The following is a 27,194-nucleotide window of genomic DNA, read 5'->3' as shown; positions in this document are numbered from 1 at the left end:
ATTCCACACACATAAACTTGAGTGAAGTTCTAGTCTCTCCCAACCTCAGTGGAAAAAGTCTGTTTACATAGGTACCCTATCTACATTATGTCCCTCATAATTTTGTATATTTATGTCAAATCACTCTCATTCGCTTTCAATAAACTGTAAAATAAATAAATATTGCAAAGAAAGGATTAATGAAATCCTCGACCATTCAGAATTCTGATGACGGAGGGGAAGCTGCTGTTCCTGAATCACTGAGTATAAATCTCCAGGCTCCTGTACCTCCTCCGTGACAGAATTTCGCGTCGCACTATGAATCCTGCACCCTCCCAGTCGCAGGTGGCGCAAGGAACGGAGGCTGGAGTTCCGCGGGACCACGTGGCTATGCGGCGGGTTCTCGGTGTCGGGTGGGTGGGGGAAACGACGATGACGATACACGTGGCTGAGCGATGACGTCAGGAGATCGTGGGTGGAGAGGCGAGCCGGATTGACGCTCGTGCGTGCACGCGCCCACTCATTCAAACCTTAACGGACGGGCCGCGCGCGCACGCGTCCACCCACGCTGCGCGCGGGCGCGCCAAACGCAAGTCTCCTCGCCCGGTCTTTCTCAATCGCGCGCGCGCGCCAAACCCCAGTCTCCTCGCCCGGTGTTTCTCAATCGCGCGCGTGCGCGCGCACGTTTTTTTCCGCTCTGGTTTCCTCTCACGGACACTGCCGAGTTCTCGGATCCATGTAATTGATCGATCGCCGCTCCTTGAACGCCGGGGTTTGTTATTTTTGTTAAACCCCCACCCCTTCCATCTCATCGAGCCACGGTTAACGGAGGCGGCGGCCGCCGCGGCCGGCAACCATGGACAACAAGGCATTCACCAAGGAGCTGGACCAATGGATCGAGCAGCTGAACGAGTGCAAGCAACTGAACGAGAACCAAGTACGGACGCTGTGTGAGAAGGTGAGTGGGGTGGGGGTAGAGATAGATCGAGGCCGGGGACTGAACCGGCCCTGCTGTTGTCTGAGGAAGCGGGTCCGGGCCTTCCGCGGCTAGGCCACGTTTACCCCGCCAGATAGTGCGCCACAGGCCGGGCGGGGCGCCGCTGCTTCCGGCTGCCAAAGAGTGGGCCCCATACCACGCCCCCATCCTCCGGTCGCTGCGGGCATTTGCGGTGTTGCGGTGCAGCCGAAAGGGTTTCACACTCTCCTGGTCTACGGGTGTAAAGGCAAATGATAACGGCTGCTCGGAGGCCGAAACAGATTTGAGGGAATGGAAGTAATAATGAATTCAGGCGGCATTTGTGGACCGAGAATCAACAACTGACCTTTCCCAATTATTGTCTTAAACCTGGTTTCCCTGTTCAGGAAGGCTGGCTGAACTCCCAACCTCTTGATTTTACCATAGATATGATGAAATTGTTCTGTCACCCGTCTTGAGTTTTTTATTCTCTGGTAAACTTGCTGTATAATTTTGTTATTGAGGGCTTAGCTGCTTCAAGTTATTTTTTTCAATATACACTAGTACTATACATGTACACAGACATAGTTTTGTTATGCTCTCTGTAAATAAGTTTTTAACTATCTACAGATGCTGACTAACTTGTTGAATATTTCAAACACTTTGATTGTTTTGTTTTCCAGTATGCATTTATTTTGTACTAGTAACTTTTTTATTAAGTTACTTTACAAACAAATTGTTCTGCATATTTAGCAGATGGAGTGATAAAGTTAACATTTCAGGATAATGACCCTGAAATGGACAAAAAACAGTTGGATTTTAAGTTTCCCTCTGCAACTTGTATATTTTTCCAATTTTCCTGTTTTGATGAAGGGTCATTTATCTGAAAGTTAAGCTCTGTTTTACTCTCCATAAATACTTCATGGTATGCTGAATATTTCTGGCTGTTTTTATTTACAATTTCATCACCTGCAGTTATTTAAAAATTTCTTTTGAAGATTGGTGGCTTTGCAAATGAACACCATCTAGTGCAGTCAATACTTGTTCCAATTTAAAAGCTTGTTAATGCTTTAAGTATTAAATATATTTGAGGTTAATGTCTATCTATTGTTTAGATTCACCCAGTGCTGCAGCCATTCAAGCTTAGTTTGCTAGCCTTTTGAAAGATCTGCCCAATTAGCCTGTTCTTTGTGCTTTGCCAGAGGCTCACAAATCTTTACCGCAAACATATTTCACCATTTTCTTCTTGAAAGCTGCCAGTGAATCCGGTGTCATTGCCCTTTTGATGATCCTGTTCCAGACTGCAACATCTCAAAGTATAGAGCACTATCTCCCTGCCTTCCTTCTGGTTCTTGTAACAAATAATTTTGAACATCCAATTGGATTCTGCTCTTAAGTCTGCTGTGTTGCAGAGAGAAGCACAATTTCTGATGTGACCCCAAATAATGAAAGCTGTACCCATCATCTTCATTACTGTTCTAAGATTTTTACTCTACATACTCTACATTGCTCCAATGATAGTGTGTTTGTTTTGGCTATCATTTATTTTTGAGTGCAGTTTCTTGCCTTTCTACTCTTGCATTAGAGAATACAGTAGGGTCTGGTAATTGAGTTATGGAAAGAGGGACTGGCTAAGCTAAGCTTGTTTTTCCAGGAGCAGTAAAGAATACAAAATTATGAGAGCATAAGTAGGTTAGATGGTAAAAATCTTCATCCCTAGTAGGGGTTTCAAAATAGGATGACATAGGGATCTGCTGCCAGAGAAGAAAGTGGATTTGGATAAATTACTACATTTGAGGCATTTATCCAAATACTTAAAATAGACAAGGCACAGAAGGATACAGTCTTGATATAAGCAAAATGGTCAAGATGGACCTGGTGGGTCAAATAGCTAATTTCTGAACTGTATGACTCTAGCTCTTTGGCATCATGTTTTATTAACTGAACACTTGCCAGTTCATGAGTGAAAATGCTTGATGCTAATTTATAGCTAATAATGTAAGAGGGAAGCTTTTGGTTTAATACACATGCTAAAGCTATTCCAGATTTCAGTTGTTCAGTTTTAGGGAAATATTTCTGGGACAAATGTGACGAAGTTCTTAATAGAACCCTTTACAGCTGGAAAGAAATACTTTATCCAATTTGTGTAGGCTGGTTTACGACTCAGATGTGAAAGAATAAATGTTTTAGCCTAACTCTATTCTATGAAACTTCTTGCTTAGATGGTATAAGTGAGAGGCTGCCAGTTTGCCTTTTTCCTGTAATATCAAATCTAGATGTTCATGGATATTCATGTTAGTGTTGAAGTGCAGTATATTGTACTGGATAGTATGAAGTTTCCAAGAGAATTATCTCTGTTCAGGTCAGTGCTTCCTAGCTTAATTTCATTAATGTAATAGCATCATTCTATTAATATTTAGGATATGTACACTTGCAAACTTCTGTGGCATCAAATTATCTTCAAAAAATGAAATATTACTTGTATGAACAATTATGTGGCTTTTTTGGTCTTTTGATAAATTTCTATTCAAACCAAAGTTTCTAACAGATTATTTTAAGTGATCTTCGTACTCTATTCTGTGAATGTATTTAACGTTTTGTAGAATTTTGTACAGTCCATCAAGGTAATGCCTAAGACCTTCCAGGCCTTTGCTTCGAAGTACATAGCTCTTTAAGTTCTGACAGTGATTGTTTACAAATCTCCTCAACTGAGTTGATATCATACAGTAGATTTTCCTGGTGATAATGAGTAGCAAAACTAATCTCTCTTCCTCCTCTTAGCCTAATTGAGATGTGTAGCTTGATTTGAAAATTGCTGGTATTGTTTCCTCTATAAATGCAGTGACATACAATGTTATCATGTTTGGTTTTGAACTGAGAAATTACTACTGTAGAACATATTTTGCTTCTAAGAATTCTTGTCAGAAAATCTTTATCTTTATTTGGGATTCTGCAGAAAGATGGTGTAATGGGTTATCTTAAGTTTACATGCATTAATTTCAACCATATAGCCAACTAAGGTCAATTGCAAGGACATTCATGTAACGGACAGTAATCTCATCGGCTTTACAAGTCATATAGGATGTCATGTGAAATCAGGAATGACATTCAATTTTGATGCTTGGGGAATATCTTTAGAACCAGTTTTTCTATTTCAAGAATAAGTGGAATGCAAATCTGACACTTTGCAACTGAACATTTTTGCTTGTTTGTGACCTCTGGTTGTGCATTCAGAAGACTGTAACTGAGCTTTGTTACCCGTTGGTATCATAAATTGGGTCTCTTTCCCTAAAGAATAACTAAATTCAGCACAGTGCATCAAAATGAAAATAATGTCATTGGATAAAATATTTCTGGTGAAAGCCTTATTTTTGTTTGACCTAGACAGCCATAAGCCTGAAGGTAGTTTTTGGTTCATGTTTCAAGTAGGATGTGCAGGGGGAGAGGAAGATATGTATGACTAAAAGTATTAAAAGGAATCAAGATAAAGGCTGCGGAGAGCCATTGTCTTTACCTGCTTTAGCTGCTAATAGAATGTAATTATACATTTCTAAGGCTCTATTTAGTATTATATACACCTACTTCAGATGTTTTGTGTAGAATCTATATCAGTCACTGAATGATTATGCATATGTTCATGTTTATTTGAGAAAGTTATCTATGAAGCAACAACAGCATTGGCTTTGAACAATTTTGATTTTAGTTGCTATGTACAGCTGCAGAATAACTGCATTCCATTGCAAAGATCAGTTTAATCGATTTGAAAACATTGCTCACATTGAGGGTTCATGCAAAACCTTCCTTTTTTTAATAGCTTTTAAACTGCTATTTAAAGCCACATACAATGACAAGTAACATTTTTGTAGTTTGAAATTGCAGGGCATGTAAATCACAGTGTTCTCAACCGCTGTTTTTCTTTTATCCATTCAATGAGATCTCTTGTTTTGCCTGAAACATGAATAAGAGCCCTCTATGCCCTCTACAAACATGTCATGGCCAACTGCAGATAAATCTTAACGTTTGTTTATTCTGGATTTAAATTATTACTAATAGATTAAAAGTTTGACTTGATTTTGAAAAGCTGAATACCATGAATGATAGATGTGTACACTTAGTCCATTAGCACCTACAGTGAAATAATCATAAGAGTTGTACAGCAGGCAGGCAGACCCTTGGGCTCATCTCATTCATGTCGACCAAGTTGCCTATCTGAGCTAATCCTATTTGTGTTTTGCCCGTGTCTCTCTATTGGTATTGGTTTATTATCGTCACGTTCTGAGAGACACTGAAAAGCTTTGATTTTTCATGGCATTCAGACAGATCACACTATACGTAATTACGCTGAGATAGTAAAAAGAAAATGTAGAATATAGTAAAATAGAAAACAAAAATATAGTAATTGTAGTTGTAGAGAGGGCAAGAGCTGTGAAACAGTAGATTGGGAAATAGAATTCACTGCATCTTTTAACATATGCAAGGTCAGTTCAAGAATCTGATGGTATAGGAGCTGTCCTTGAGTGCATCCTCTCAAACCTTTGTATCTTTTGCCCAATGGGAGAAGAGAGAATAACCTTGTCCTTCAATATATTAACCACTTTCCCAGGCAATGGGAAGTGTAAGCAGTCAAGTCCCTATTCATATAATTGTCTAAATGTTTTTTAAATGTTATAATTATACTTTAGCCCTGCCACTTCCTCTTGACAGCTCGTTCCACATACCAGTCAGCCTCTATGTACAAAAAGTTGTCCCTTGGGTGCCCTTTTAAAAACTTCCCCTCTCACCTTAAATGTATGACTCTAGTTTTAAATTCCCCTACCGTGGGATAAAAGATTGACTGTTCATCTTATCTATGCCCCTCATGATTTTATGTCTATAAAGACACCCATCAGTCTTGTGTGGTACAAAGTGGAAAGTCCCAGCCTATCCAGCCTCTCCTTAAAAGTCCAATCCTCCACACCCAGTAACACCCTTGTGAATCTTTTATGTACCCTTCTCAACTTGGTGACATCCTTATGGCTAGGTGATCAGAACCATACGCTGGTCTCAACAACATCTTGCACTTTGTAGCGTAGCTCCCCATTCCAGATGCCTTGTGCAGGAAGGCACAGAGTCGACTGTACTTCCTAAGAAGGTTGGCGTCATTCAATGTCTGTAGTGAGATGCTGAAGATGTTCTACAGGTCAGTTGTGGAGAGCGCCCTCTTCTTTGTGGTGGCGTGTTGGGGAGGAAGCATTAAGAAGAGGGACGCCTCACGTCTTAATAAGCTGGTAAGGAAGGCGGGCTCTGTCGTGGGCAAAGTACTGGAGAGTTTAACATCGGTAGCTGAGCGAAGGGCGCTGAGTAGGCTACGGTCAATTATGGATAACTCTGAACATCCTCTACATAGCACCATCCAGAGACAGAGAAGCAGTTTCAGCGACAGGTTACTATCGATGCAATGCTCCTCAGACAGGATGAAGAGGTCAATACTCCCCAATGCCATTAGGCTTTACAATTCTACCGCCAGGACTTAAGAACTTTTTAAAAGCTATTATTAATGCTTTTTGAGATAGTGATTTAGATGCATATCATATTTTTTACTGAGTTAAGTATTGTATGTAATTAGTTTTGCTACAACAAGTGTATGGGACATTGGAAAAAAAGTTGAATTTCCCCATGGGGATGAATAAAGTATCTATCTATCTATCTATCTATCTATCTATCTACTAAAATGCCCTGGCTGACAAAGGCAAAATTCACTATTCTCTCTCCTTATGTTGCCTCATTCAGGGAACTGTACTTGTTTCTCTACTTCTCTTTGTTCTACAGCATTCTTTGGGACTTTGCCATTTATTGTGCATCCAACCTTGGTTTAACTAACCAAAATGTGAGACTTTTCACTTGTTCAAGTTAAATTCCATCTACCAGCCCTTGGCTCACTTTCCTAGCAGATCTAGATCATGTTATTATCTTAGATAATCTTCACAATCCATAAACCACTGCTTTATGTGTCACAGGCAAATTTACCAATCATGCATACTACATTCTCATTCAATTCATTATTATAGATGACAAACAATGGACCCGGTACTGACCTTTGGGCCACACCATTGGTTAATAGCCTCCAATCTGAGAAACAGTCATCTATCACCCTCTTAATCCTACTACCAAGCCAATTCTGTGTCCAGTTTGCTAGTTCACTCTGGATCCCTTGTGATCTAACAGTTGTGACTCGTAGATTATTAAAATCTTTAGAAAATGTTTTCCTGCCCTCGTCGATCCTCGTCACTGCTTCACTCAAATTCTTGAGCCACTATTTTTCATGCACATAGCTGTGCTGGTTATCAGTAATCAGACCTTTGCCTTTCCAAATGCAGTTAGATTCTATCTTCTAGAATCCCCTCCAGCAACTTGCCCATGACTGATATTCGGGTCACTAGCCTTTACTTAACAGCCTTAACAAGCTAGGGAACAACTGCTATGCTGTCTTTTGCTACTTTGCCTGTGATTAACAATTTTCCAGAGTCCTAGCAATGTTTTGGCCTCTCAATGTCCTAGAATACCCTTGGTCAAGCCCTCAGGATTTATCCACTTTATGCTAAAGTGACTCTTTTGCAGTGTGGATATGGTTCAAGCCAGTTTAAAGGCTAACATTTGATGCAAGCTGTTTCATGCAAAATCTGTGAAATGAAAGGGCACATGAAATAGTGGTTATTACACTAAGTGCCAGGTAATTGCAACAATATCTCTAAATAGTCCCTATGTTTGTCCCATTAGCAAAGTAAGGAAGTATTCAAGATGTTACACATCTAATTAAGCACCCGGTTTGCCTTTTTGTTGTAAGAAATTAGTCTCACTTAAATTTCATATATCTTCAGAAAATATGAGATAGTGACTATATTGTATAAAACCGTAACAGATTAAACTTTACTATAAGGTGTAAAGAAGAGTAAAAGACTGGTCACTATATTTGTAAAAAAAAAAGACAAAATTTCTAATGCATATTTTGGAGGTCATGAACATAAGAAAGGCTAATTGATCTATTTAGTAGCATGTATTAGATACTAATTCGTCAGTGCTAACTATTTTCCAACCCATACTAGGGGATTGTAATCCCTAAAAGAGTGTAATACAATAATTAGTATAGCAAAGTAACACACATTTTATTTTAGTTTGACAGAATACAGAACTATTGGGAAGCTGTCAATTTAAGAGGAGGTGGAAAGAATTTTGTACAAAATAATTAGCAGTTAAAGTGGCAGAGATGAAATCTATGTACTGTATTTGAACAGTAACTGCTTTCTGTGTTGAATCTTTCTGGGAGAACAATCTACATGCCTGTCAAGCATATCCATCTTGCACAAATGGGTGGGGCAGCTGCTTCTTCTGAGTTGGAAAATTCTCCATGCCCTTGGACATCTGGTTCATGAAATGAAAAATATTGATTTGGTGGAAGTGGTTTACTGAGCTATGCTGTTTGCAAAGAATAAATATAGCTTTTATGTTTCATCCAGCTGTTAAAACTGATTCCCAGTTCCACAATATGTCTTTGCCAATACAGAATCTTGCTTTGTGTATTTTTGAGGCATCAGTGTCTTGCACCACGCAGTACGTGCTGTAGGTTCACTTAATACAATGCAGACAGGAAGGAAGAACACTGTTGCAATAGGTGCTATGCAAAGGAGACTAGAGCATGAATATGTTCTTGTGAATACAGGTTTCCCCCACTATTCAAAGGTAGAGCGTTCCTGTGAAACGGTTCATAAGCCAAAATGTCGTAAAGTGAAGAAGCAATTACCATTTATTTATATGGGAAAATTTTGTGAACATTCGCAGACCCAAAAAATAACCTACCAAATCATGCCAAATAACACAAAACCTAAAATAATAGTAATATATAGTAAAAGCAGGAATGATCTGATAAATACACAGCCTATATAAAGTAGGAATACTTTTCTGCAATCATTGCAGCACTGTCCACCATAGCGAAAATCTCAAGCAAGCGCTTTCAGCAGAAAGACTCGTGCAAGCGCTCTCAACTGCACTCGTGGCAAAAAACACCCGGCACAAGCACTCTCGGCAGAAAGCACTCTTTCCAGTAACCTTTAAGCTATGAAGCTGCCAAATCATACCAAATAACACATAAAAATACACAGCCTATATAAAGTAGAAATAATGTATGTACAGTGTAGTTCACTTACCAGAATTGGGAAGTCAGCGAGCACACTAATGATGGTGTGTTAGGCTGAGTCGTTGGAGGTTGGGGTGGTGGGAGACTGGGGTGTCATCTCATTGTCATTTGTTTCCATCAGGGCAGGCAGGGCACCTTCATCTGTGTCTGCCTGCCTTGATGTCGAAGGTCAAGATTCGTCGTCTGCTGTAGCTGATGTGAAATGACAGTATGCTTGACTGCTTAGCCTCACACATTTTTCTATCATACAGTTCTTCGTAAGCACTCAAACCACCCTGCAAATATGCCCTAAACCTACGTACCCTTTCAAAATGAAGTCATACTTTTCTGCAATCATTTCAGCGTTGTCAATTGCAGCGAAAATCTCACGCAGTTGCTTCACATTCAGTTCCTGGATGACTTCACTTTCGGGCCGTTCGCTACTGCGTTCAGTTTCAATTGTAATCCTTTCCTCTTCATCTGTCAGTTCCTGGTCATGGGATGCCAAAACCACTTCAACATCATCTTTGTCAACTTCCACAAACCCAGCCTCCTTAGCCAAACTCACTGTGGTCCTTACTTTGTTCACCATGATCGAAACGCTTAATTATGTCTAGTTTTATGCTAAGTGTAACACCCTTACACACTCTTTTAGGCTTTTCCGATACCTTAAAACTCTTGCTAACAGGTGCACAAAATAAATCGACATAAAGCACAGATGATTACAGGCACGTGTTTAAGCAATGCTGGCTAGAATGCAGTTCCGGGGAGGAGCTTGGCTGCTCAGGGCGCACGCTGCCTTTTTTCGTAACAGTAAAAACACCTTCTGTTAGTGAAAACAGGTAATTATTGTAGGGTCTTTTGTAACAGCGAGGTGTCGTAAAGCAAACGTTCGAAAAACGGGGGACACCTGTATACTGTATGCTGAGATAGGGTCTGAGGGCTAGTGTCATCAGTGAAATTTTTTGACTATGATATTCACCAAATTATGTTTAATATCTTATATTTCCAAAATTATTCCCATTTGCCAATGCAAATCATTAAATTAATTTCAACTGGCTGTCATTTTTTGCATAGAATATAGTCATACTATTGCTGGTTCATATTTGATGCCAAGGTACTTTCTTTTCACTCCTATTGGCAGTACTGCTTTACATTTGCACAAAGTAAATGTATTCTCAATTCATTTATGTTTTAAAAGGGTGTACATTTAATAGATTCCATGGAAAATAAAATGCACCAAGCAGTGTTCCTAGGACTCATTAAAATACCAAGTCGCTTTAGTTTGTGTTATTTGGTCAGTCTTAATAGTCATCTTTTGTGCAGGCTGTTTTATCATTTATTGGATTTCCAGAATTTGTTACTAAATTTCCTTCCTGTTTTCTTCTGTAGGCTAAAGAAATTCTTACAAAAGAGTCAAATGTACAGGAAGTACGATGTCCCGTCACTGTCTGTGGTGATGTTCATGGACAGTTTCATGACCTAATGGAACTGTTCAGAATTGGAGGCAGATCTCCAGACACCAATTATCTTTTCATGGGAGATTATGTTGACAGAGGTTATTATTCAGTTGAAACTGTGACATTGCTCGTAACACTGAAGGTATGTTATTTCCTTTGCTAATTTGTAGAATCTTTTGTAATGTAAGTTATATTTGGCTTTCTCATGAATGCTTACTTGGCAAGTTACTATTTGAACTACTGATAAAACTGCTTATGATTTTGTAATAGTGGTTCTAAGGCATAACTAGTGAGAACGTTGTTCCATATTAATTGTTGTATTTTGATAGGTTCGATATCGAGAACGCATCACAATATTACGAGGGAACCATGAAAGCAGACAAATCACACAAGTATATGGGTTTTATGATGAATGTTTAAGAAAATATGGAAATGCTAGTGTTTGGAAGTACTTCACAGACCTGTTTGATTATCTGCCCTTGACAGCCTTAGTAGATGGTCAGGTGAGTAGAGTTATTTATTTAAGTAGAATCATTTTTTGCAAGTTTTAAGGCTTTTTTGAGTGGCTATACTATATCTAAATCCTCTTCAGTTGTTTGATTTGAGTGGGGTATCAAATTGGTTTTTTTTGCTATCAGTAGCATACTTGCACAGAAGGCACCAGTTTCTAATTCCAATATATTTTGTCAAGTCTCAAGATTGAAAATCAGTTTAAGGGTTCATTTCCTGCAAAATAAGCAAGGAGGTGGTCTAGTAAGTTGGGGTGGTTTTTGTTCTCTCAAAATGTTTTTTAAACTTAAATCATAGATTGTTCTAATGAATGTAATGAATAGGCAATACAATGTTAGCGACTCCTAGAATGGATACAGATGATTCTTAGAAAGATTTCTTTCCCGTTGTAAAAGACCCCACTCAGGACCATCAGGGCATTGTTTCCTGCACCATCACAAACCTGATCAAATCTGGAGATAGCCAATTCGCTGCTACCAACCTCCTATTTCTCTTACTCCACACTGTTCATTTCTTCTGCTTAAAGATCCACGAACCTGACTCTCCAGGTAGGCCCATTGTTTCTACTTGCTCCTGCCTCACTAAACTTCTCTCCATATGCCTTGACATCATTTTATCATGTTCTCTATCTTCTCAACAACTTTCAATTCCCTGGCCCTGATCACCACATTTTCACCATGGATGGCCATGCCCTATACACTTCTAACCCATCTAGAGGACCTTAAAGCTCTCTTTTTCTTTAATCTCCACCACCACTATCTAGCAGAACTGGTCCTCACCCTCAACAGGCTCCTTCTACTTTCTCTAAACTCAAGATATAGCCATGGACACCCTCATGGACCCCAGCCACGCCTGCCTTTTCATTGACTCTGTGGAGCAGTCCGTGTTCCAAGCCTTCCCTGATAACGCTCTCTAACTCTTTCTGCACTACGTTTCCGATTGTATTGGTGCTGCTTCATGCACTCATGTTGAGCTCATTAATTTCATCAACTTTACCTCCGACTTCCATCTGCTCTGAAATTCACTTGGTCCATTTTTGGCACACATCCACTTTTCTCTATCTCTCTATTTCCATGTCTGGAGACAAACTATTTACCAATATCTTGCCTACAAATTCCTATGGCTATCTTCACAATATATCTTCCCACCTGTCTCCTGTTAAAATACCATTCCCTTTTTTCAAATCCTTTGCCTCCAATGTCTGTTCTCAGGATGAAGCATTTCTTTCCAGGGCATTAGTGATGTCCTCCTCCTTCAAAGAATGGGGTTTCCTTTCCTCTACTATTGATGCTGCCCTCACTTGCATCTCCTTCATTTCCGGGACATCTGTGCTCACCCCATCTTCTCGCCGTCTTAACAAGGACAGAGTTCCTCTTATACTAAACTACCGCCCCATGAACCTCCACATCCAACACATCATTCCCCGCAACTTCCGCCATCTTCAATTGGACCCCACCACCAAATGTGTCTTAACTCCCCCACCACTTTCTACAGTGATCTTGCAATTTACTCATCCATTTGTTCCTCCCCACTAATCTCCCTCCTGGCAGTCATCCCTGCAAATGGAAATGGTGCTCCACCTGCCCATTTACCTCCTCTCTCGCCTCCATTCAGGGCCCCAAGCAGTCCTTCCAGTTGAGGCAACACTTGTGAATCTGTTGGGGTTCTCCACTGTATCCGGTGTTCCCAATGCAGCCGCCTCAACATTGGTGAGACCTGATGTACAAACGTTTGTAGATTGGTGCACTGATATCTGATTGTATGAATATTGATTTCTTCAACTTGTGGTAATGCTTATGCTCTCCACTTTCCCTGTTTTTCAATTTCCCACTCTAGCTCTCCCTCCCCCTTCTTTTCCTTACCTATCTATCACTTCCCCCGGTGCCCCTCCTTCCCTTTCTCCCATGGTCTACTCTCCTATCAAATTCCTTTTTTTCCAATCCTTTATCTTTTCCTTATATCACCTCACAGCTTCTTGTATCATCCTACCCACCTGGCTTCATCTATCACCTTTTAGCTTTTACTGCTGCCCCTCTTCCCACCTTCTCATTCTGGCATCTTCCTCATTCCTTTCCAGTCCTGATGAAGGGTCTCAGCTTCAAATGCTGATCTTTATTCCTTTCCATGTATGCTGCCTGACCTGCTGAGCTCCTCCTGTACTTTGCATGTGTGCTCAATTATTTCTTGCAATCTCTTTTTTGAGTTGGTGCATTTTCAAATGGATTTTGTCTTGTGACTTGGTCTAATCAATGAGGATTATGAAAGACAAGGATGTTAATCCAAATCAATTCTAAATAAAAGGAAAAAAGTACACAAAAATTAGTTCTACTATCTTAAAAGTAATGAACATTTATTGTGCATTACTGTAAGCTTTTTAGTTATCATTTTGTAGTGATCTGAGTATTTTTCCAGTATACCCAGTAGATAAGTTTTTCTTTAATTATGGATTTGTAATCCACAGATATTTTGCCTGCATGGTGGACTTTCTCCATCCATTGACACATTGGATCACATTCGAGCCTTGGATCGACTACAGGAAGTGCCACATGAGGTAAACTGCGTACAATTCTGTCTGGTTAGCACTAATTACAAAGTTATTTTGACTTGGTGTAATAAATGTAGAGTGCAGCTAGTGATGTTGCTGACCTACAACTCTTAGTGACCTGGATTTCATCCTGTCTTCTGTTATTACCTATGGAGACACGCGAAGTGGCAATTCCAGAGCAAGTTTGAATCACTGAAGGATGCTTGACAGTTGTGGCAACACTTGAATGCTAGTACCTCTTACATAGTGAAACCAAGTGATATAGTAGGTGACAAGATATCGCTGCCAGATAAGGTCAATGTATTTTATCCTAGTTTTTACCGTCAAAATATCAAGGCTCCTTTATGAACTCATGTAGCCTACAACAGCTCTGTTATTTCATTCTCTGAGGCAGATGCAAATGCATCCCTGAAGAGGGTGAAAGCAGCATGCCTAGATGGGGTACCTGGCCAAGTACTAAAGACCTGTGCCGATCAACTGGCTGAGTGTTCACTGAGAGCAATGACAGTAAAGAGTTAGGCAGGCATATGAACTGATGGGGAATGGAGAGATGTGGACCATGTAAAGCCGGTGACATTATTTGGATTGGTGTCATGACTAGCAAAGGCCTTGTGGGCTGAAGGCTTGTTCCTGTGCTGTACTGTTCTATGTGCTAGCCTTCTGTACATATCATAAGATATTAGAGCAGATCTATGCTATTTGGCCCATTGTGTCTGTTACACTATTTCATCATGGTCGATCTAATTTTCCTCTTGCCTCCAATCTCTTGTCTTATCCCTGTATCCCCTTAGGCCCTGACCAATCAAGAATCTATCAACCTTTGCCTTAAATATACATAAAGACTTTGCCTCCACAGCTGCCTGTGGCAAAGAATTCCACAGATTCACCACTCTCTGGCTAAATAAGTTACTCCTCATCTCCGTTCTAAAAGGATGCCCCTCTATTCTGAGGCTGTGTGATCTTGGACTCTCCCATCATTGGAAACATCCTCTCCACATACACTCTGTCAAGACCATTCCATAGGTTTCAATGAGGTCACCCACTCATTCTTCTGAATTCTAAGGAATACAGGCACAGAGCTACCTAAACGCTCTTCATATGACAAGCGATTCAATCCTGGAATCGTTTTTGTGAACCTCCTCTGAACCTTCTCCAGTTTCAGCACATCCATTCCAAGATAAGTGGCCCAAGCCTGCTCACAATACTCCAAGTGAGGCCTCACCAGTGCTTCATAAATTCTCAACATCACATCCTTGTTACTATATTCTAATCCTCTTGAAATGAATGCTAATACTATATTTGCCTTTGTCATCACAGGCTCAACCTGTAAAACAAGCTTTAGAGAATCCTGCACAAGGGCCCTCAAGGCCTCTTGCACCTCACTTTTGTTTTTGTATTTTCTCTCCATCTAGAAAATAGCCAATCCTTCGTTTCTTTACTGAAGTGCATGGCCATACAATTCCCAACACTGTATTGCATTTGCCATTTCTTCACCCAGTCTCCTAATCTGTCTTAAGTCATTCTGTAGCGCCTCTACTTCATCAAAACTACCTGGCTCTCCGCCGATCTTCTTATCGTCTGCAAACTTTACAACTAAGCCATCAATTCCATCATTGACACATAACGTAAAAAGAATCGGTCCCAACACTCACTCCTGTGGAACACCACTAGTCACCGGCATCCAGTCAGAAAAGACTCCCTTTATTCTCACTATTTGCCTCTTGCCAATCAGCCACTGCTTTATCCATGCTAGAATCTTGGGCTCGTACCTTGTCAAAAGTCTTCGTAAACTCCAAGTATACATTCAACCAATACTCCTTTGTCTATCCTGCATGTTATTTCTTCGAAGAATACCGACGGATTTGTTGGGCAAGATTTTCCCTTGAAGGAACCATGCTGACTAAGGCCTATTATGTAGATCCAAGTGACCCTGGAACCTCATCCCTAATAATCGACTCCAACATCTTTACAGCCACTGGGATCACACTAACTTCTGTATACACGAGGAAATCTGCAGATGCTAGAAATTCAAACAACAACACACACAAAATGCTGGTGGAACACAGCAGGCCAGGCAGCATCTATAGGGAGAAGCGCTGTTGACGTTTCGGGCCGAGACCCTTGGTGAACAAACTTCCATATAGTTTGCTTTCATTTGTCTCTCTCCCTTCTTGAAGAGTTGGGGTGACATTTGCAATTTTCCAGTCTTCCAGAACCATTCCAGAATCTAGTGATTCTTGAAAGATCATTACTAATACCTGTACAATTTTTAGCCACCTTTCAGAACTCTGTGGTGTACATCATCTGGTCCAGGTGGCCAATCTACCTTCAGACCTTTCAGTTCCCCAAGAACCTTCTCTCACTTCATGCCCTTTATTTTGACATATAGTCAAAATAAAACTTACAGTGCACAACATAAATTTAGTAAGAAGTTTTCTAGTGACCAAATACTTGGATTAGTGTAAATGTACCAGACCAATGTGAATGGAATGGCTTAATTTTATAAGAAATTGACAGGCTGCTGACATGTCTCCATATAACTTTCAGTAAATTTGTTACCTTAAATACAGAATCTCAAATTGCAAACAAACTACTTACAGTTGTATTTTCCTGAATAAACATCAATGTTAGATTACTCTTGGGAGTCTAGCAAGAAAACCCAAATATTTCACAATCTATTATATTAGCAAATCTGTAAGACCATCTAGTACTAGGTTGCACCTGGCACAGATTAATTCTGTTGAATCCAGAGAGGACAGTTTTGACAGGTTAAAGTATTTGTTAATTTAGATTTTGTTTCAGTTTTAGAGTATTTAACCCTTACATACTGGTCGGGTCAAATTTGACCTGTTTTGACATTTGACAGCAGTAAAAACACCCTAAATGCCTTTTTTTTTATTTAGCTGAAATTTGACCCGTATCTATTGAAATGGATTTTAGATCTTTGAAACATTAATTAAGGATTAATCGCACACTTATTAATGTCAGGTAGGCTATTTATACATTCTAAATAGATCAGTGATTCAAAATTTGGTATAGACACTTGTTATGAGGGTATTCTTGGGCTGGATCAAAATTGACCCGGACCATACTGTGAAGGTATCGAATATGAACAGTATGTAAGGGTTAAGCATTTTAAAGTGTACAGTCTTTTAATTTATTGACTAAGCTAGTTGCCTAGGGTGTTTTTGTATTTAAATTTGTTCAACTGTTTAGAGTTGAGCCTAAAGCTAATTTTATACATAAGCTGCTAAGAGAAGAGCAATTGCGTCCAATATCTTAGGTAATACCTAATCTGAGAATTTTTTTTAAAATTCTGCCTTTTTCTGTTCTTACTACTTCATTCAAATAGGGACCAATGTGTGATCTGCTCTGGTCTGATCCCGATGATCGTGGTGGTTGGGGAATTTCTCCTCGAGGTGCCGGCTATACTTTTGGACAGGACATTTCTGAAACTTTCAATCATGCAAATGGGCTCACTCTGGTGTCTCGGGCTCATCAACTTGTAATGGAGGTAGGGAAAATGCACTTGTATATTGAAGTAGAACTGTGAACTCTTTAGATTGTAAATGAGATATAAGAAGCACAATATTTATTTATGCTTTTTATTAAAAATCTCGTTCTGTTTCAATTTAAATTTAATGAAAAGAAAGTGGAAATTTAGGTGCAGCTGGTCTAGGTCTGTCAAGTACTGAAATCATAGAAAGCAAAGTTAACTCAGCATCTCATGTATTAGCTTTATATGCCTGTTTGGCTTAGAAAGATACAGTGGCATGCAAAAGTTTGGGCACCCCGGTCAAAATTTCTGTTACTGTGAATAGTTAAGTGAGTAGAAGATGAACTGTTCTCCAAAAGTCAAAATTAAAGATGAAACATTCTTCAGGAAGATTTAGCAGACTCTGGAGTGGTGGTGCACTGTTCTACTGTGCAGCGACACCTGCACAAATATGACCTTCATGGAAGAGTCATCAGAAGAAAACCTTTCCTGTGTCCTCACCACAAATTCAGCGTCAGAAGTTTGCAAAGGAACATTTAAACAAGCCTGATGCATTTTGGAAACAAGTCCTGTGGTTTGATGAAGTTAAGATAGAAGTTTTTGGGCGCAATGAGCAAAGGTATGTTTGGAGAAAAAAGGGTGCAGAATTTCATGAAAAGATCACCTCTCCAACTATTAAGCACGGGGGTGGATCGATCATGCTTTGGGCTTGTGTTGCAGCCAGTGGTAGAGGGAAGAATGAATTCAATTAAATACCAGCAAATTCTGGAAGCAAACATCACACTGACTGTAAAAAAGCTGAAGATGGCTTCTACAACAGGATAATGATCCTAAACACACCTCAAAATCCACAATGGTCTACCTCAAGAGATGCAAGCTGAAGGTTTTGCCCTGGCCCTCACAGTCCCCTGACCTAAACATCATCGAAAATCTATGGATAGACCTCTAAAGAGCAGTGCATGCAAGACGGCCCAAGAACCTCACAGAACTAGAAGCTTTTTGCAAGGAAGAATGGGCGAAAATCCCTCAAGCAAGAATTTGAAAGCTGGCTGCAAAAAGCGTTTACAAGCTGTGATACTTGCCAAAGGGGGTATTACTAAGTACTGATCATGCAGGGTGCCCAAACTTTTGCTTTGGTCTCTTTTCCTTTCTTGTTATTTTGAAACAGTAAAAGATGGAAATAAACAAGTAAGCTGGCTTAAAATAGTAAAGAAATGTGTCATCTTTAACTTTATGCCTTTTGGAAATCAGGTCATCTTTTACTCGCTTAGCTATTCACAGGAACAGAAATTTTGACCAGGGGTGCCCAAACTTTTGCATGCCACTATAAATGTGTTGGGTAATACTTTACAGTATATCGTCGTCTCTTGGTGGTGCTGCTTTGCCAATGTGGTTTAATCTGTTGCAGTATATTGAATAATGCCAAGCCTATTGTCTGTTACAAGCTTCTTGGGGGGTGGGGGGGGATGTTTGTAGTGTAAAATCACCTAGTGAACTCTTGGTGTGAAAAGCACTGTAATTCCTGCAAACTTTAGCTGTTTTTTTAATTCATGGAATCTGTATTCATAATTTGAGTTAAGGTTCAACTAACAGTGACTTTGGAGGGGCTAGTAAATGGCTAATTTTATCAGATAGCAAAACCAGATGGCATTATTAGAGAGTGTATTGATTCTTTCTAGTTTTTATAACTTGCTTTATATGAAAAACATGGTGACCAGTTGTTACATATAAATGCTTCTGCAAATTTTTAGATCAGGACATTAGCTAATTCAATTGAAGGCCAAGAAAATTGTTTTATTTTATTAGGCAAAATTATATAAATCTGGACTTTATAGCAAATCCTGTTCATGGTAAATATACATGAATCAGATTTGTTATCTGTGACTTAGATGATGGGAAATTTGATTTGTGGCAGCAGTACGGTGCAAAGACATGCAAAATTTTTAAAAAATTAAAGATGCATGTGATGCTGAGTTAACTTTGCTCTCTATGATTTCAATATTTACAGACCTATACCAGCTGCACCTAAATTTCCATTTTCTTTTCATTAAGTTTAAATTGAAACAGAAAGAAATTTTTAATTAAGAATATAAAGCTGTCTGCTTAGACAAATGGACAATCTTGGCATTACCTGTGTTTAGGAAAAGAAAGGCATCCAGTAGTGTACATACAGCACAAGTTTAATCTTCTGACCCTGAAGTAATGATGCAGGTTTTCAGAAAACTCTTGTAATTTGGCTTGTGTAGATAAATCTGTATACATCCTAGTATTTTTAAATAGCTATCGTAATAACACTCTTAGCATGCCCCTTCAGTCATCTTTATTTGCTTGACCTTTTGGCAGACGTATGAAAACTTATAAATGGACTGGAGGATTTGCTGAATGACTCATGCTGTACATTAGAAATCTATTCTGTTGATGCTATTAAAATAATGTAATAGGATCTTTTGTATTGGGAATAATTATCTTAGTTTACGAGATAAAGAGCTTTCATCTGCTTCATCTCAGGGATACAACTGGTGCCATGATCGAAATGTGGTGACAATATTCAGTGCTCCCAACTATTGTTATCGCTGTGGTAATCAAGCTGCTATTATGGAACTAGACGATACACTGAAGTATTCATTGTAAGTATAATAAAATCTAAATTAAAAAATGTTTTAATATAGATACATCTTATAAGTATTAAACTGATCAGTTTTATGAAAAGTTGAGATGAAAATTATTGACCTGCAGATTTTTGAAATGTGGAACAGAAAAAGGAAATGTTGGAGACAATTGAGTCAGGCAGTATTTGGAAAGATAAGTAGTCAATATTTCAAGTTGAAGAGCCTTCATCGAAAATTTGCACTGCTCCTAAGTTTAAGTAATACTAAACATTCCACAAACCAGAAAAATTTAATACCTAGTTTGATTATTTGACCTGAAATATTAGCTGTTTCTCAGTTCAGATATTGCTTTTATTGCCAATATTTTGTTTTAATTGAAGCCATAAAATAAAAAACACAAAATGCTGGCAGAACTCAGCAGGCCAGACAGCATCTATGGAAGGAGGTAATAATGACGTTTCGGGCCGAAACCCTTCATCAGGAGGGTTCATCATTATTTCCAGCATCTGCAGATTTACTCATGTTGCCTTTGAAGCTATAAAATGTTGGTTTGTCTGTTTAATAATTAACTTACCAAGTTTAAGCCCTAGTTTAATTTTCACTGGGTAATGCTTGTATCTAGTATTGTGTTCAATCATGTATGTGAAGCAAGGTAAAAATTAGGACAATGGGCATAAGAAAGTGACTCTAGTGTACATGATGCAAACTTAGTTTTACAGCTTTCTTGAAGGGCTAATTACAATTTCTCACTGATATGAAGACAAAATCATTTAAATCCTTTTTGGTTCTGCATTTCTAAGCATCTGAGGGCAATTAGAGTTGAAATAACTTGCACATTAGGCAATATGAAATGAATGAAGAAGTAAAAATACTGGTTCAAATCTTTTTGATACTTTTTGTTTCCAGTTCCTCCACTCAACTTCTCACAGTTTCTTTTTAAGAAATCTTAATACTTCTGTTATCGTTTTCCATGCATTGTTCTTTGGTGACCTGTTCCCTGTGCTAGTCAGGGTATGCTGGTGAGCCTTTAATTCCTTTAATCCAAGGCTTTTTCTCAGATGGGTAGACTGCTGCTCTTCAGTTTGCATTTATTTTTCTATGTATGTATTTTAAACAAATTTGTTTCTATCAAATTTTTTTCTAGATCTTTTGTGTTTTTTTTTTATCCTTTATGGGTTGAAACCATAAGATAAAATCTTATAATAAAATTATTATAATAAAATCCAGAATCTCATAATAGCTGATTTATTCCCCCGGCCCCAATTTCCTGCCTTCTCCTCTTATCCCTTCATGCCCAAACTGATCAAGAGTCTATCAGCCTCTGTCTTAAATATACCCAGGGTCTTGGCCTCCACAGTTGCCCATGGCAATGAATTCCACAGATTCGCCACCATGTGGCTGAAGAAATTCCTCCTAATCTCAGTTCTAAATGGATGTTTCTCTATTCTGAGGATGTCCCTTCTGGTCTTAGACTCCCCCCCCCCACCACCATAAGAAACATTCTCTCCAAATCTACTCTATCAGGGCCCTTCAACATTTGCTAAGTTTCAATACCATCCTCCCTCATTCTTTTGAATTCCTGGAAAGAGGATCAATGTGTTTATCTAATTTAGGATTGCTATTTTTAAACTTATGCAAGCAGTTTGTTGTCAAACAAGGTTTTAAAGTTAGGAGCAATGCATTAGATGTTGGAGGAACTCTGGGGGAAGTGGACAGTTGATGATTCAGGTCAAAACCTTTTTTCCAGCATAGAACAGTATAATACAGGCAATTCAGCTCACAATGTTGTGCCAACCTATCTATAGACTTGGACCACAAGATTATGCCATTACCTTTGCACTCTGCCTTCGAGTTTGACCTTCCAAGGTATATGACTTAATACTTTTCCAAATTGAACTCTTTGTCTGCCACTTCTCCCAGTTCTACATCCTGCCTATATCTCACTGTAACCAATGACAGACAACCTTCTGCACTATCCACACCACCAACCTTTGTCATCTGCAAGCTTACTAACACACCTTTCCAGTTCCTCATCCAAGTCAGTTATTGAAATCACAACAGGATTTCCCAAATAGATCCCTGGAGAACACCACTAGTCACCAGAATGTACTAGTCTGACAGGCAGAATATGCCCCATATACCCCTTCTGCCTCCTGTGGACAAGCCAATTCTGAATCCACACAGCCAAGTTTCCATTGATCCCATCGCTCATGATTTTCTGAATGAGGCTACCATGGGGAATCCTGTCAAACAGCTTACTAAAATCCATATGCACCTTAAAATTCAGTGCTCTGCCTTCATTTTTATTTGGTCACCTGCTAAAACTACCTCAATCCGGCTCTTGAGGCATGATCTGCTCCCTCACAAAGTCATGCTGACAATCCATTGAGGCTATGCTTCTCCAAATGTTCGTAATTCCCATCGCAAAGAATCCTCTCCAATAGCTTACCCTCCACTGACGTAAATCTCATTCATCTATAATTCCCAGGAATATCGCTATTACCTTTCTTGGAACAATGAAACAATATCCTCCAAACCTCTGATTTTATTGCATCCAGAAAGGACGTAAAGATCATCGATTCACCAGTAATCCCATCCTTTGGCCAGGGGTATATCCTATCTGGCCCTAGGGACTTGTCTATCTTAATGTTTTTCAGAAGCTCTAATACAGTCTCTTAACCTTGATGTGCTCCAGCACATTCATCAAAATCCCTTTCCCTGGTGATCAGTGAAGCAAAGTATTCATTGACCTCCCACTACTCCACCTCCAGGCACGTTTCTCCCTTTATACCTGAGTGGTCCTACCCTCACTCACTCTAGTTATTCTTCGTTTTCACATGTTGAATACCTTGGGCTTTTCATTTATCTTACTCACCAATGCCTTATGTTTCCATGTCGCTCTTAAACTCCTTCCTGGCAACCTTGTAACAAGAGCCCTCAGGATTTTATTTTTGCTTCCTCACTGTCTCAGTGGGGCACACCTATCCAGAACCTCATGCAATTGCTCCCTAAACAATTTCTACATTTCTGCAGTGCATCTGCCTGACAACATGTTCCCAATTTACACTCCCAGGTTCCTGCCTAATACCATCTTAATTATCACCCTCATAAATGGCCATAGTGTTCTTGCATGTCCTTATTCCATGTCAATGCTAAAGGTCGCAGTTCTGGTCACTATCTCTGCAATCTCCACTCACTGAGAGAGCTGTCATCTGACCAGATTCATTGCCTAGTATTAATTCCATTATGACCTCTTTTCTAGTCAGCCTGTCCACATACTGTATCAGGTATCCTTTTTGGATACTTAACAAATTCTGCCCTATCTAAACCTTTGAAGCTAAGGTGATGTGAGGGAAGTTTTAAGTCATCTGTGACAACAACCCTGTTATTTTTGTACCTATCCAAAATCTGCCTACTTATTTGCTCCTCGGTGTCCCCATTGCTATTGGGGAGACTATAGAATACTATCAATAGTGATTGCTCTCTTCCTGCTTCTACACTTCCACACTGATTCAGTAGATAATCCCTTCGTGATGTCTTCCCTTTCTGCAGCTGTTTCACTATTCTTAGAAATACCACTCACCGCTCCCCCATCTTACTTTCCTCACAATCTTTTTTGAAACATCTAAACCCCCATAACATCAAGCGACATACTTGTGACAGCCAAGTTTCTGTTATGACCATAACATTGTAATTCCATCTATTAATACATGCTCCAAGTTCATCACCCTTGTTCTTAATGCTTCTCATGAAAACACATTTCAACCCATTTTGAGTTAACATGTAACCTGTCCCATTTATACAGGCCATTCCTTTCCTAGGAGAGATTACGATGATCCACAAATCTGAAACCATGTCCCCAGCAGCTTTGTATTCACCTGCCATGTCATCCTGTTTTTCCCTTCACTGATGCACGACACAGGCAGCAGTCCAGAGGTGACCACCCTTGAGATCCTGCTTTTCAGCTTCCTTCCTAACTCCCTATATTCACTCTTCAGGACCTTATTCCTTTTCCTAGCTATGTTATTGGTACCAGTGTCTACTGGCTGCTCACTCTCCGCCTTAAAAATGCTGTAGATTCAGTCTGTGATGTCTCCGACACTGCTGTATGGAAGGCAACACACCATATGGAAGTTTTGCTATTATCCATAGTCTCCTGTCTGTTCCTCTAATCAATGAATCCTCTTTCACTGTTGCTCTCCTCACACCACTTCTAAGCCACAGAACTAGGCTCAGTGCCAGAGACCTAGCCACTGTGGCATCTTGTATGTTGCTCCAGATTCCAACATCTGCAGTCTGTTGTGTCTGGATTTTAAACTTTGCAGGTATGTGGGATATTTAGTTTTTAGGAATTCAAATTTGTATAACATAGTTATACTTTTGTGTTCATAAATCTTTTAAGTCTACTGAGGCATTGTTAACCTGTATGTCATACCTACAGAGGACTGTCATATTAGAAGCAAAACAATTGCATCTTTAATGATAAGCTGTTCAGATGTTTAAAATTGATTTAGAAATTTGCTGCATTGCAGTATATGATGAAAATAAATAGTTTGTCTATATTACTCATTCCTTAGTAGCCTTGTAGTACAGTATATAACTTCGAAATCCTTCTTACAAGTTGTACCGTCTGGAATATTAGTTTTTAAAATGGGCTTTATTGTAATCTATTTTACTCTAATTTGAGTTGATTGCAGCTGATGTGTTATATTTTATTGCAGAAATTTTATCACATTTATATTGAACTGAAAGTAAGAATTTTTGATTTTTGACTTTGAAAAAAGCCTGTATGTGGTACTTGTGATTTTGACTTTACAAGACATCAAAAGCATTTTAGCACCATATATTGGCACAATTTTTATGATTTGAAGTATTGCTGAACTTGGTAATTTTTTTGAAACCACATTTTTGTTATTGCAAAGCACCAATGTCCCATTTGACATGAAGTAGTAAATTTGTATCTTAATGCCAGTCGATGTTCTTTCTTATGTTAAGTGCATCTTTTCCTCTTGCAGTCTTCAATTTGATCCTGCACCCCGCCGTGGAGAACCTCATGTCACTCGACGTACTCCAGACTATTTCTTGTAAAGAATTCTTTCGTACACTACAACCACGCCAGCAGTTCATCTGCTCCAGAAAAAGCAACAATAATTTAAATGTTTCTAAAATTACTTCTGTTTGTCACAACATAATAGCATTAACATGGACCAAATATGCTGTACTAAAGGCAGTCCAATGCCTGGAACATTGAGCACAATTTGGTGACGATTATTTTTGTTTCTAAGTGGAAGCAAATGATATTTGGTCATACCAATCAAATTTTGCCTGCTGTCATTCGTCATTTTGTTTTACCCAGATACTGTGAAATATTGATGTAAAGATGGTATGATAAACAGGACAAAATGCAACAGTCATGACATTATAAGTTGTAGTTTTAGCAGGCATGTATTGGTTTTCAGTATCATTTTTTAAGCAAGCCACACATGTTCTGAATGTATGCTACCAATGCTTGAAGGAGACACAATGTTCCTTCTGGAGTGTTAGAGGAATGTCCCGTTTTGATGTTTGAATCACTGTTCTGTGTTACTGTACTTTTTTCTGTATATATTTGACATAAAGAATGCTTGCAACTTGGTGTATTTGAACAATAAACTACTTCACATAATCAGTCATTGGGTTTCTGTAAGATACTTCAGGCAGTTAAATCATAATTTGTATTTCTCTCCAGTTGACAATGAAATCAGTGTTGAGAAACAAACACTAAAATTTCTCTGATTTCATTTTCCCCCACCCCAGCATATTTTATTTACATTCAGTATTTATAAAAATATTTTTGACACCAATTTGTTCAATTCTACCTTGTGCTTTTAAAAGATTTTTGGATGCCAAAGCCAAAAAGGTAACATCCATCATTAAGGACCCCCATCACCCAAGACATGTACTCTTCTCATTGCTACCATTGATGAAGAACAGTTTTTACCCTCCGCCATCAGATTTCTGAATGGACAATGAACCCACAAACACTACCTCAGTATTTTCCCCTCTTTTCTGCACTACTTACTTAATTTTTTATATTTTATTGGAATTTAATTTTATTATGTATTGCAATGTACTGCTGCCATAAAACAACAAATTTCACTGCATACTTTATGCCTGTGATATTAAATCTGATTCCTCACCATCCAGCATTCTCTACTACCAGCCTTGGCCTTCACTAAATGCAGATTTTGACCTTTCACTATCTCACCTCGTGTGTGGTCCCTTTACCTGCTAACCGCCTTTGCCAATAAACCTTAACAAGCTCCAATCTAATACTGTGAAAAATGTTTGCCTTGCCTCAGTTTAGAGCTTGAACTTGAGGACCAGTTCTGTCCTGTTCCATAACCATTTTAAAGCTAAGGTAACTTGTCATCTCAGTCACTTTCCCAGCCCTATTACCCAACAGCAAGTCAAGCTTTGCCTTCTCCCTAGTCGTGTAAGGAAACTTCCCTGAACATGCTTAAACTCCATCCCTGAACAGTATTGCAGTCCCAGTCTATGTCAGGGTAATTAAAATCCCCTATTATAACAATCCTACCATTCTTAAAACACTGCACAATTTCTCTGCATTTTTGTTCTTCTAATTCTATTGACTATTTGGGGATCTATAGTACAATCCTAACAATGTCATCCCCTTATTTTTCACTTGTCACTGGTGATCCTTCAGTAATTTCATCTGACTCCTCTTTCTCACCTAAAGCACCTCTACTCCAGAACATTAAGCTGCCAGACTTGTCCCTCCCTCAGTCAAGTTTTCATATTGGCTATATTCCAGTCCCATGTAATATCGGGGTCCTAAGTTTATCAGCCTTACCTCTAAGACCTCTTGTATTGAAATAAAGCTTAGGTGGCACAGTAGCCTATTCAACTTGCTTTCACTGACTTTCCTTACTTTCTATCCTTTCATTTGCCTCCCTGATGTTTGGAATCGCAGCTCTGCCAATCTAGTTTAAACCCACGCCAACAGGACTAGCAAATGTGCCTGCTAGAAAATTGGTCATGCTCTAATTAATTCAGATGTGACCCATCTCTCTTGTACAGGTCACTTCTGCTCCAGAAAAGATCCAATGGTACAAAAATCTGAATCCCTGCTCTCTACACCAGTTTTCTAGCCAGACATTCATTTCACAGATCCTCCAATTCCTACCCTCACTGGCATATAGTATCACAAGTAATCCAGATGTTACTACCCTTGAGGCCCTGCTTTTTAACTTCTTTCTTAGCTTCCTAAGTTCACTCCACAGAGCCTCATACCCTTCTTGACTAACGTTATTTATGCTAATAGCACAACTGGCTGCTCACCTTTCACCTTGAAAATGTTCTGTAGCTGCTCTCTGGTATTCGGAAAACAACACACCATTCTGGCCACAGAATCTCCAAACTATAGAGTCCCCTATCATTAGAGCACTTACAGTTTTTGCTAAGCCTCAGAGCAAGTCCTGGCAACATCTA

The 27,194-nt window shown here is 39.2% G+C and overlaps 1 protein-coding gene across 1 annotated transcript; it reads left to right on the top strand.

Annotated features, from left to right (window-relative positions):
* Nucleotides 1-625: 625 nt before the first annotated feature.
* Nucleotides 626-25,371, top strand: ppp2cb (protein phosphatase 2, catalytic subunit, beta isozyme). Its single transcript, XM_073042515.1, has 7 exons — nt 626-937; nt 10,476-10,685; nt 10,873-11,046; nt 13,515-13,604; nt 16,951-17,112; nt 19,603-19,721; nt 24,719-25,371. Exons 1-7 carry the CDS (start codon nt 836-838, stop codon nt 24,789-24,791), a joined length of 930 nt encoding a protein of 309 aa, XP_072898616.1. The 5' UTR covers nt 626-835; the 3' UTR covers nt 24,792-25,371.
* The last annotated feature ends 1,823 nt before the right edge of the window (nt 25,372-27,194 follow it).

Source organism: Hemitrygon akajei, chromosome 4 (assembly GCF_048418815.1).
Source record: "Hemitrygon akajei chromosome 4, sHemAka1.3, whole genome shotgun sequence".
Taxonomy (NCBI): Eukaryota; Metazoa; Chordata; class Chondrichthyes; order Myliobatiformes; family Dasyatidae; genus Hemitrygon; species Hemitrygon akajei.
The sequence above is the reverse complement of the archived record's forward strand: the minus strand, read 5'-3'. Positions and strand labels throughout refer to the sequence as shown.

Coding starts and splice junctions, on each gene's coding strand:
- ppp2cb (XM_073042515.1), top strand. CDS start 836: ATGGACAACAAGGCATTCACCAAGGAGCTGGACCAATGGATCGAGCAG. Junction 10,686..10,872: donor CATTGCTCGTAACACTGAAG/GTATGTTATTTC, acceptor GTATTTTGATAG/GTTCGATATCGAGAACGCAT. Junction 13,605..16,950: donor TACAGGAAGTGCCACATGAG/GTAAACTGCGTA, acceptor TCATTCAAATAG/GGACCAATGTGTGATCTGCT.